This window comes from Hordeum vulgare, chromosome 1H (assembly GCF_904849725.1).
Source record: "Hordeum vulgare subsp. vulgare chromosome 1H, MorexV3_pseudomolecules_assembly, whole genome shotgun sequence".
Taxonomy (NCBI): Eukaryota; Viridiplantae; Streptophyta; class Magnoliopsida; order Poales; family Poaceae; genus Hordeum; species Hordeum vulgare.
In genome coordinates, this window is record NC_058518.1 from 10440694 (window position 1) to 10452647 (window position 11954).

General features: G+C 48.8%; 2 protein-coding genes across 2 annotated transcripts; both read left to right on the forward strand.

Moving 5' to 3' along the window:
* Positions 1-1663: 1663 nt before the first annotated feature.
* On the forward strand, positions 1664-2920 carry LOC123442962 (chalcone synthase 2-like). Its single transcript, XM_045119194.1, has one exon. The coding sequence runs from the start codon at positions 1664-1666 to the stop codon at positions 2852-2854; it is 1191 nt and encodes a 396-aa protein (XP_044975129.1). The 3' UTR covers positions 2855-2920.
* A 4577-nt stretch (positions 2921-7497) lies between these two features.
* LOC123443044 (chalcone synthase 2-like) lies at positions 7498-8754 on the forward strand. Its single transcript, XM_045119313.1, has one exon. It carries the CDS (start codon positions 7498-7500, stop codon positions 8686-8688), a length of 1191 nt encoding a protein of 396 aa, XP_044975248.1. The 3' UTR covers positions 8689-8754.
* The last annotated feature ends 3200 nt before the right edge of the window (positions 8755-11954 follow it).

An 11954-nucleotide genomic window follows, 5' to 3' on the forward strand; every position in this document is an offset into this window, starting at 1 on the left:
AACAAATTAATCTTCACCATTCCTTTTATTCTTTCAGTAATAGATAGGTAGATAGATTGTTTTGGAAGCAATTAATAAATCTTTGAAACATAAAATGAAACTTTAACCACGCGTTAGGTTAGGTCGCATCTTACACTCATTGTCCGATAAGCAAAGTTTAAAAACAATTTAGCTGTAGGAGGAAGCTGGCATCAATTTTGTTGGGACGTGGAAAGACATATATCTGGGGGTATGCTGGCTCATCCGATGTACTCTGCTTCCCCAATTAGCATAGCGATAACATGCGTCGTTATCTCTGTTGCTTTATGGCTGAAAGGGGAATTTGTATTGGCGTCTAAACGCACATCAGCTTCCATGTGTCCTACTATTAACGGAAGACGGCAGAAAAGAACTTAAAAAACGAAACAAACGACGTGCATCCAAGGAGAACTTCCATTTAGGCTTGTATAGTTTGAGATAATGGGTCATATAAGTACCTGCCTCCTCAGGTCAAAGCTGCCATGATTGACCAGACGGCAGGCCGGCCGGCCAGCCGGAAGGCTACTGGCGCCACTACTCTTTAGCGGTGTAATTCTGATCGGCACTGGGAGGATGTTGAGGCCGGCCAGCCAGGTACTTGCGTCATGGAATGCCGGCGGGCATGGCGCATGCAGCTTGCTAGGGTAGCTTTTCTGTTGTTCCTTTTTCCCTTGGATAGGCTTATCGTAAAACAAATATGACTTTTCTTCTGGCTTAGCCTAACATCAAGTTAACAATGATTGCCTGCTACGTCTTTATATGTCATTTCTGGTCCACCATACGATGTTACGCGGATCAAGCTGTCATAGTTTCATAATTGTAGGAGATCCTTCATATTGATGGTTTGTATTTTCTTTACAGCATATTATTTGGCTTTTGATTAACCCATCAATTATACTTCTAATACTAGATGACCATTGCACCCTTGACACAAAGAGCAGTTGCAGCAAAGAAGCCAAGCAACCTATGAATGACATGTTTTACGAAAATCAGTAAAAGGGCTAAAAAAACAAATGCAGCTAACAAGTAAGAGGTGAACTCTTTAAATGATTTTTCTTGAATTATCTGAAAATGAAAGATCTGCCAACTCTTTGTCAGATGGAACTAGGCAAAACAAGGCATGCCATCGCCGGCCTCACACATGTAGTACATTTTTCTGGATGGAACTCGGCAAACGTGCATGCCATGTGGCATCGCCGGTGCATCTCATGTGGTTCGACGAGTTTGATAATAAGAACTCACCAATCTTAGTGATTGCTTACCATATCCTGCCGTGTCATGTTTGCCGAGACTGCTTTTTTGTTTTTTGGCTCTTGCTTTAAAAATTCCAAACCTTGCCGAGACTGCTAAATTAAGGTGATTTTTTGTGTGCACAGTGCTCCTTGAGAGGCTTATTACGGTAGAGTTGCTCTATGCTGCAGGCGTTCCCATAAGAAAACAGGCTCGGTCGTCGGCGTATTCAACTCCGGTAGATAAGGATTGAATCCGGCCGTTAGGAAATCATCTTCTATAAAGTGGCAGCACTCCGAGTGAGTTGTATCACCATACACCAGGCCTGGGCTGAGAAATACAACAATCCTAAGCTAAGTGCTAGTCCCTTCTACACCGAACACAAGCTAGCTAGTCCCTTGTACGGTGCTGATCAATGGCGGCCGCGGTGAAGTTGGAGGAAGTGAGAAGGGCACAGCGGGCTGTGGGTCCGGCAACCGTCCTAGCAATCGGCACGGCCGTTCCGGCCAACTGCGTGTACCAGGCCACCTACCCGGACTACTACTTCAGGGTCACCAAGAGCGAGCACCTCTCGGACCTCAAGGAGAAGTTCGAGAGGATGTGCGAGAAGTCCACCATCAGGAAGAGGCACATGCACCTCACCGAGGACATCCTGAAAAAGCACCCCAGCATCTGCTCCCACATGGAGCCGTCGCTCAACACGCGCCACGACATTGTCGTCGTCGAGGTCCCCAAGCTCGGGAAAGAGGCGGCGGAGAGGGCCATCAAGGAGTGGGGCCAGCCGCTGTCCAAGATCACCCACGTCATCTTCTGCACCACCTCTGGCGTCGACATGCCAGGTGCCGACTACCAGCTCACTAGGTTGCTTGGCCTCTCCCCGACCGTAAAACGGCTCATGATGTACCAGCAAGGCTGCTTCGGCGGTGCCACCGTGCTCCGCATGGCCAAGGACATCGCCGAGAACAACCGCGGTGCACGTGTGCTCGTTGTCTGCTCGGACATCACCGCCATGGCATTCCGTGGCCCCAGCAAGTCCCATCTTGATTCGCTCGTCGGCCATGCGCTCTTTGGCGATGGCGCAGCCGCTGCCATCATCGGCGCCGACCTCGACGAGCCCTTCGAGAAGCCACTCTTCCAGCTGGTATCAGCGAGCCAGACCATCCTGCCTGAATCGGAGGGCGCCATCAATGGCCACCTTACAGAGGCGGGGCTCACCATCCACCTTCTCAAGGACGTGCCGGGGCTCATCTCTCAGAACATCGAGCAAGCACTCGAGGACGCCTTCAAGCCTCTGGGCATCCACGACTGGAACTCCATCTTCTGGATTGCACATCCTGGTGGGCCGGCGATCCTTGACATGGTGGAGGAGAAAGTTGGCCTTGACAAGGAGCGAATGCGCGCCAGCCGAGAGGTCCTGTCCGAGTACGGCAACATGTCCAGCGCGTGCGTCCTCTTCGTCCTCGACGTAATGCGTAAGACCTCTTCCCAGGACGGCCACACTACAACTGGAGAGGGTAAAGAGTGGGGTGTCCTCTTCGGCTTCGGCCCCGGCCTCACCGTAGAGACTCTCGTCCTCTACAGCGCCCCGATCATAGCCACTGCATGATCGATGAGCAAACCACACTCTATTTATTCGCCAACAACATAAAATCACACATACTATAAGTAATCACGAGAGCGACGGCGTGATGGCTGTTCTCATATTCATTTATCCCTGTTTTTTTACTTTTTGTTTTGTTTCTACTGTAAGAATTGATTGATGTTTTCTCCAAAAATTGTTCTGTATGTGCTCTTGATGTACCTCGTTTATCTTAGTAATGTTTGACATTTTGTTTCCCAATCGGTAATGTTATCGTTTATGCCCTGCATTGTCTACATCGTCAACGGAATTTCCATGTGCCCTCTCTTCCAGATCATTGAGCTTCTTAAGGGAATCTCCAACACCGATCATCAAACCACCCGCATATATCAAAATCGCACGAGCCGGACGTGTTGTGCCATCTAACGCAGGCCTGTATCGGTCCGCCGAGCGGTCCAGACACACTTTCCCTCGCAAAGTAGAAACAAAGTTTGGGGGCTTTGCCTGGTTCGTCCATATTTTATTCGAAACACCTCTTTAATCTCCTTCATTGTTTCTATATAACTATACTTCGATTCATTATAAGTTGTACATCAAAAAATATGCACCTCGATGTTCTGCTTCCATTCATGCGATCGGATCATAGTTTCATTCGCTGTGTATGTTGAATTTTGTGTTCATAGTTGAAACTTTGTTCAACAATTTTGGTTCACTCTGTAGGTTGAATATTTGAAGATTCCTTTGAGTGTGGTGTGCCGTCGTCGACGGAGATGACGGATGTGTAGACCTCCTTGCCAAAGTTGACGAAGCCAAGAAAGGCATCCTCGTGCTTAGAGGAGGTGTTGCTGTCGTTGTAGGCTCGGAAGCAGCCCTCGCTGCTCCAGACGTTGGCGCGCCTGCTTGCACCGCAGCTGGTGAGCCTCTTGGTGGCCGTGGTGAGGCAAGCCACGCAGTCTCTCGTTGCAGGGTCGCCCATGCAGAGGCCCCGGTAGCGGGGGCAGGAGTTGCAGGAGGGTGTCCCGAAAGGCGGCAACAACGACTTCGTCGTAGGTAGGGGCGGGGCCCAGTCGTCCACGGGCATATTTGATCATGAAACAGATCTCGATGGTGGGACTGAGCAGCAAGAGGACGAAGAAGAGAAGGACGGTGAGGACAGCTATGATCGTGAGCGCGCAGACTCAGTTCTGGTCGTAGTGGCAGTGAACATTCTACTTAACCTCTATGTTGAGTGTAGTTGTTAACTCCAAACCACGATGCATGTATGCAACCAAACATTGGGTAGAGGAGTCTTCTACGATGCAGGCAACCTATATGCAAGTAGTCAGTCAACATACAAACGTCGTATTTTGGGATCTACTCTACCAGGCTCTACTCTGTCAGGCCCGTGTTTTTCATAAAACCTCCAAAAAAATGAACCAAACACACCCTTGCAAGTAGTTTTTATCCAGTAGTCTGCATGTAGTTTATTTTATGTTGTTTTACTAATGTAGAAGTTCATGTCTTGTTTTTTTTGTAGTAATTCTAGTTTCTATCTAGTAATTTTAGTTATGTAGTAGGTTTTGTTAATGTGGCATACATCTTGGGTGAGTCCACCATATTTGACGGATGAGAAATGTTTGAAGAGGAATGCTACTGACTATTGTTGTAGGGGGTCGTGCTTCCTCTGTCCCCACTCTGTGATCTTTTTAAAGTAGGAGGAGCAGAGGAAGAGCAACCATCACCAATAGTCGATAAGAATTGTTTGTCGAGGCAAGAAATCGACTTCTGACAACGATGGTCAATCTGGGTGAGTTCGTCCTGTGATATACCTTTGTAACACACGATGGACTCGTCCATCTCGACCATCACGGAAAGTTGGAACACCCGTGAGAGTGTGTCCATCGTATATACGACCACCAGAGAGATGACAGTTTTATAACATCTTCTCGAAGAAATAATAGAATTTTGACGATGACGCTCGATATGGGGGAGTTCATCCCGTGATACCTCGAGTATGCACGATGAGCTCACGCAGCCTGACCATCATTATAAGTCGAAATACTCATGAGAGTGTCCTTCATATATACAATCACCTTGATAAATTTGCTTAGCAATTATCTTTGATACTTTATTCTTATGTTAATTTTCATTGTATGATGAAAGGTGTTAGCACCGATCAGTTTCGCAGTTACGGCTTCCTCCAATGCCGCAACTTCTCTTACAGTCGACTCCCCGTTCAAGGAGCACCGCGGTAGTGAAGACTCCTTGGCGGCATTCCTTGAGAAGAACCCAGAGCCGATCCTACTAAAGTATTTTGTGGATCTAGCCAAGAAGAATCCGCCAACTATGGAGAGCAATCCCCCCCCCCCCTAAGGAGAGTGATGACGTGCCATTGAGTCCACTGATCATCATTCCACACGACGCTTGCTTCTCCACTATGGGGGATGCCCCCACGTGTTCTGCCTCCACGATCAATGGTTTCATCGACGACACATCGGAGTAGTCCACCTCGATAGTTTGATGTTGATTTAGTGATATAGTTATGTACCTGTTGATGTGGACTTGGATTCCCACTTGTGATGCTTTTGGTTATATGAGTGATGAATGCTTATGTGGATTATGATGATCTGTTATTGAACTTGCATTCTTTCTTGGAATCATTTTCTCTTTGTTTGTGTATGAAGTAGTATACGTGGTATACGCAGGTACGTGTCTAGCTAGGAGTCTATGATTCATGATCCGCATGCAATGAACAAGTGCTTCGTTACCCAGACAGCTCCCATGAATCGTTCAATAGTAGAGAGGAGGCAAAGTATCATTACAATCAGTATTTGCAAGACCAGAAGAAAAACACTGAATTCGGCAAATAAATACGACCTGAATAGAAATTCTTTTTTCTAATAAGCCTGAATAGGGATCCTAACTGCATATAGCCTCTTTGTATCACAGATTTTTTTTCCCCATCTACTTCTAGCCTATGTATATAAGATGTTGAATCTCCACCGCTAAATTTTCATAACTTAAGATTAACAAATTAATCTTCACCATTCCTTTTATTCTTTCAGTAATAGATAGGTAGATAGATTGTTTTGGAAGCAATTAATAAATCTTTGAAACATAAAATGAAACTTTAACCACGCGTTAGGTTAGGTCGCATCTTACACTCATTGTCCGATAAGCAAAGTTTAAAAACAATTTAGCTGTAGGAGGAAGCTGGCATCAATTTTGTTGGGACGTGGAAAGACATATATCTGGGGGTATGCTGGCTCATCCGATGTACTCTGCTTCCCCAATTAGCATAGCGATAACATGCGTCGTTATCTCTGTTGCTTTATGGCTGAAAGGGGAATTTGTATTGGCGTCTAAACGCACATCAGCTTCCATGTGTCCTACTATTAACGGAAGACGGCAGAAAAGAACTTAAAAAACGAAACAAACGACGTGCATCCAAGGAGAACTTCCATTTAGGCTTGTATAGTTTGAGATAATGGGTCATATAAGTACCTGCCTCCTCAGGTCAAAGCTGCCATGATTGACCAGACGGCAGGCCGGCCGGCCAGCCGGAAGGCTACTGGCGCCACTACTCTTTAGCGGTGTAATTCTGATCGGCACTGGGAGGATGTTGAGGCCGGCCAGCCAGGTACTTGCGTCATGGAATGCCGGCGGGCATGGCGCATGCAGCTTGCTAGGGTAGCTTTTCTGTTGTTCCTTTTTCCCTTGGATAGGCTTATCGTAAAACAAATATGACTTTTCTTCTGGCTTAGCCTAACATCAAGTTAACAATGATTGCCTGCTACGTCCTTATATGTCATTTCTGGTCCACCATACGATGTTACGCGGATCAAGCTGTCATAGTTTCATAATTGTAGGAGATCCTTCATATTGATGGTTTGTATTTTCTTTACAGCATATTATTTGGCTTTTGATTAACCCATCAATTATACTTCTAATACTAGATGACCATTGCACCCTTGACACAAAGAGCAGTTGCAGCAAAGAAGCCAAGCAACCTATGAATGACATGTTTTACGAAAATCAGTAAAAGGGCTAAAAAAACAAATGCAGCTAACAAGTAAGAGGTGAACTCTTTAAATGATTTTTCTTGAATTATCTGAAAATGAAAGATCTGCCCACTCTTTGTCAGATGGAACTAGGCAAAACAAGGCATGCCATCGCCGGCCTCACACATGTAGTACATTTTTCTGGATGGAACTTGGCAAACGTGCATGCCATGTGGCATCGCCGGTGCATCTCATGTGGTTCGACGAGTTTGATAATAAGAACTCACCAATCTTAGTGATTGCTTACCATATCCTGCCGTGTCATGTTTGCCGAGACTGCTTTTTTGTTTTTTGGCTCTTGCTTTAAAAATTCCAAACCTTGCCGAGACTGCTAAATTAAGGTGATTTTTTGTGTGCACAGTGCTCCTTGAGAGGCTTATTACGGTAGAGTTGCTCTATGCTGCAGGCGTTCCCATAAGAAAACAGGCTCGGTCGTCGGCGTATTCAACTCCGGTAGATAAGGATTGAATCCGGCCGTTAGGAAATCATCTTCTATAAAGTGGCAGCACTCCGAGTGAGTTGTATCACCATACACCAGGCCTGGGCTGAGAAATACAACAATCCTAAGCTAAGTGCTAGTCCCTTCTACACCGAACACAAGCTAGCTAGTCCCTTGTACGGTGCTGATCAATGGCGGCCGCGGTGAAGTTGGAGGAAGTGAGAAGGGCACAGCGGGCTGTGGGTCCGGCAACCGTCCTAGCAATCGGCACGGCCGTTCCGGCCAACTGCGTGTACCAGGCCACCTACCCGGACTACTACTTCAGGGTCACCAAGAGCGAGCACCTCTCGGACCTCAAGGAGAAGTTCGAGAGGATGTGCGAGAAGTCCACCATCAGGAAGAGGCACATGCACCTCACCGAGGACATCCTGAAAAAGCACCCCAGCATCTGCTCCCACATGGAGCCGTCGCTCAACACGCGCCACGACATTGTCGTCGTCGAGGTCCCCAAGCTCGGGAAAGAGGCGGCGGAGAGGGCCATCAAGGAGTGGGGCCAGCCGCTGTCCAAGATCACCCACGTCATCTTCTGCACCACCTCTGGCGTCGACATGCCAGGTGCCGACTACCAGCTCACTAGGTTGCTTGGCCTCTCCCCGACCGTAAAACGGCTCATGATGTACCAGCAAGGCTGCTTCGGCGGTGCCACCGTGCTCCGCATGGCCAAGGACATCGCCGAGAACAACCGCGGTGCACGTGTGCTCGTTGTCTGCTCGGACATCACCGCCATGGCATTCCGTGGCCCCAGCAAGTCCCATCTTGATTCGCTCGTCGGCCATGCGCTCTTTGGCGATGGCGCAGCCGCTGCCATCATCGGCGCCGACCTCGACGAGCCCTTCGAGAAGCCACTCTTCCAGCTGGTATCAGCGAGCCAGACCATCCTGCCTGAATCGGAGGGCGCCATCAATGGCCACCTTATAGAGGCGGGGCTCACCATCCACCTTCTCAAGGACGTGCCGGGGCTCATCTCTCAGAACATCGAGCAAGCACTCGAGGACGCCTTCAAGCCTCTGGGCATCCACGACTGGAACTCCATCTTCTGGATTGCACATCCTGGTGGGCCGGCGATCCTTGACATGGTGGAGGAGAAAGTTGGCCTTGACAAGGAGCGAATGCGCGCCAGCCGAGAGGTCCTGTCCGAGTACGGCAACATGTCCAGCGCGTGCGTCCTCTTCGTCCTCGACGTAATGCGTAAGACCTCTTCCCAGGACGGCCACACTACAACTGGAGAGGGTAAAGAGTGGGGTGTCCTCTTCGGCTTCGGCCCCGGCCTCACCGTAGAGACTCTCGTCCTCTACAGCGCCCCGATCATAGCCACTGCATGATCGATGAGCAAACCACACTCTATTTATTCGCCAACAACATAAAATCACACATACTATAAGTAATCACGAGAGCGACGGCGTGATGGCTGTTCTCATATTCATTTATCCCTGTTTTTTTACTTTTTGTTTTGTTTCTACTGTAAGAATTGATTGATGTTTTCTCCAAAAATTGTTCTGTATGTGCTCTTGATGTACCTCGTTTATCTTAGTAATGTTTGACATTTTGTTTCCCAATCGGTAATGTTATCGTGTATGCCCTGCATTGTCTACATCGTCAACGGAATTTCCATGTGCCCTCTCTTCCAGCTCATTGAGCTTCTTAAAGGAATCTCCAACACCGATCATCAAACCACCCGCATATATCAAAATCGCACGAGCCGGACGTGTTGTGCCATCTAACGCAGGCATGTATCGGTCCGCCGAGAGGTCTAGACACACTTTCCCTCGCAAAGTAGAAACAAAGTTTGGGGGCTTTGCCTGGTTCGCCCATATTTTATTCGAAACACCTCTTTAATCTCCTTCATCGTTTCTATATAACTGTACTTCGATTCATTATAAGTTGTACATCAAAAAATATGCACCTCGATGTTCTGCTTCCATTCACGCGATCGGATCATAGTTTCATTCGCTGTGTATGTTGAATTTTGTGTTCATAGTTGAAACTTTGTTCAACAAATTTGGTTCACTCTATAGGTTGACCATTTGAAGATTCCTTCGAGTGTGGTGTACCCGCGCTCTATGTTTTCTGTAACATATACATTACCTAAATGTACGGGTATACTGTAACATATACATTAACAGAAATTTGCTTTGTGAAAGAGAGTTTTACGGAACCAACAGACATAAAAGCATCATAATATCCATGCTTTTTTGAAAGAAGAAGAAGAAGACATTTCTACGTTTATAGATGCTTAATTAGTATTTCTTAGATTATTGCTTAATTTTGGTATTGTATATGCTTAAGTGTTAATAGTTTATTTTACTATATATACAATTAGTTTATTTTTAGCAAGAAAATTAATAGAACTAGTTTATTTTTTTAGTTTATTTTACGATGCCTATCCCGCATCCTCGTCGTCGACTCGGCGGAGGACACCTGCTTGATCAGACGGGCCATGTCCGGGACTGGGCTCCGCCCAGCTAGTATTGGGAGATGCTACCTTCCGGGGGGGCGTATGTTGGTGAGGAGCCAGCCCGTTGTTGACCCGATCCTTGTTTGGTGGCGGTCGCGTGGGCAAGTGACGGTGCCGAGGCTTCCGGACACCGCGGAGGTGGTACGTCACCATGTCAGCGAGGAGGATGAGCACGTCCGTCGCTACGTGGTTGCGTTGGAGGGCAGGTTCGAGCATACCTGGCAGGTTCTTCAGGGATCTCACTGGATGTCGTGAGTATAAGTCTGACAGTAGATGTGTAGGGTACGAATGAGATGGGCAGAGTCCTAGCTACGGCGAGGTTGTATGAGTTCAGGCCCCTCTGCGGTGGAGGTAACAGCCCTACGTCTCAGTGCTCTCGGAGCTTGTTACCGAGTGTGATATGGAGTACAAAGATTTGCTAACCCTTTTATCAGTGGGGGAGGGCGGCTTATATAGAGTGCGCTGCCCCCCACAACGGTTCTGACTCAGGGGTGGAGTAGTGGCGATTGAATGCGTACGTTACATGTATCGTATGCTTTAAATGCTAATAAATGCACCCCGAAACGTACGGCAGTTTACCCCCGGAGAGGTTATGACGTACCGAGTGTATCCAGTCGGTGAACATGGTGTCCTCCGAATGCTAGTTACCGACTGGATGATTCAGGGCCTGTTACCGACTGGATGATGGGGATACCTTAATTCAGTCGGGGCAGACTTAAGGTCATGTCCTTTGCGTGGGGTAGTCCTTGGGTAGGACATGTACGGCAGGCCTATGACCCTACCCTAGGACAATGACCCCATCATTAGTCCCCGAATGGATTGGGATTGAAACGTAGAAGCGGTGTTTGAGGTTCAGATCCAACTGAACTAGGTTCAGCTTGGGCGTTGCTTGCCTCTATCCATTTTATCTCTCTCGACCAACGCTCCGAGTGGAAGTGCTTGCGAAACAGACTGTCGGGAACCGAGTGCTTCCACGGCATCTTTTGACGCGACCGGTCAACTGACAGCGGCGGATTTTCCGGGATCTCAAATTTCGGGTTCCGCGCGCTCAGCGGGGACGACGTCAGCGCGCTCGAGTAGCGCCTGACTCCTCGATCCTTGCGCCTTCAACTCCTCCACTGATATCGCCGCGGCTGGTTGGGCAGATAAGATTTCGGGCCCGCTCGCCAGCGACCCAGTCGGTGCTCTATTTAACTCTAGGCGACGAGACCCTTCGGTTACGCTCGCGGAATCTTTCGCTCCGCCTGCTCCGTCTTCCTCGCCACCTCCTGCGCTCATACGCTCATTCCTTCTCCTCCTTCTCGAGAGCTCGCCGTCGCCGCCATGACCAAAGGTCAGACCAGCAAGATGGAGGCGAGGAAGAAGAAGAACAAGGCGGCGGCTGCTCAGCGGCGGCAGCGGCCGTTGCCGGCGGGGTGGATCCAGGGAGACTTTCTCCCCTCCACGGTGACGGAGGGGGGCCTGCTGGAGCTGGTGGAGCACGGCATGCTCGTGCATAAGTCCTGGAGGCTGCCGGCGGACGACGAGGTCGAGCCAGTGCCACGGGATGGGGAGCGCGTCTTGCTCCTCAGCCATGTTCACAGAGGTTTTTCTCTGCCCCCCGCATCCCTTCTTCAAAGGCATCATGAACCACTTTGGTGCTCAACTCCATCACTTCCCTCCGAATGCCATCGCCCACCTTTCTGCCTTCATTGTTTTGTGCGAGTGTTTTATCGGTTGCCCCCCCATTGGGGTTTATTCAAACATATCTTCTCCGCCCGCTCTCAAACCATCAAACGCCTTAGTTAGTCGGACGACAAGACGCATCTCCTCCAGCTCTGTGGGGGTTTAGGGTTTCAGAAGAAGAGTCGGAGCAGCTATCCTGCCCTCCAGTTGAGCGAGTCGGTTAGGAACTGGCAGTCGACGTGGTTCTACTGCCAGGACATAGCCTGTCCGAATGCGTCGACTGGGCTGCCTCCGTTTAGTCTAGACCGGCCCGCCCCACCTAAGCAGCTCGCGCTCTCGAAAGCCGAGAAGAACGACATCCAGCCTTTGGTCGAGGCACTTGTGGATGTTGTCAGGAAGGGGGTCACCGGCATAGACCTGCTGGAAGTCTTCTTGGGTCGGCGGATCGAGCCGCTGCAGGCCCGCGAT

What these genes read in the sequence shown, in the direction of transcription:
- LOC123442962 (XM_045119194.1), top strand. Translation starts at nt 1,664, where the DNA reads ATGGCGGCCGCGGTGAAGTTGGAGGAAGTGAGAAGGGCACAGCGGGCT.
- LOC123443044 (XM_045119313.1), top strand. Translation starts at nt 7,498, where the DNA reads ATGGCGGCCGCGGTGAAGTTGGAGGAAGTGAGAAGGGCACAGCGGGCT.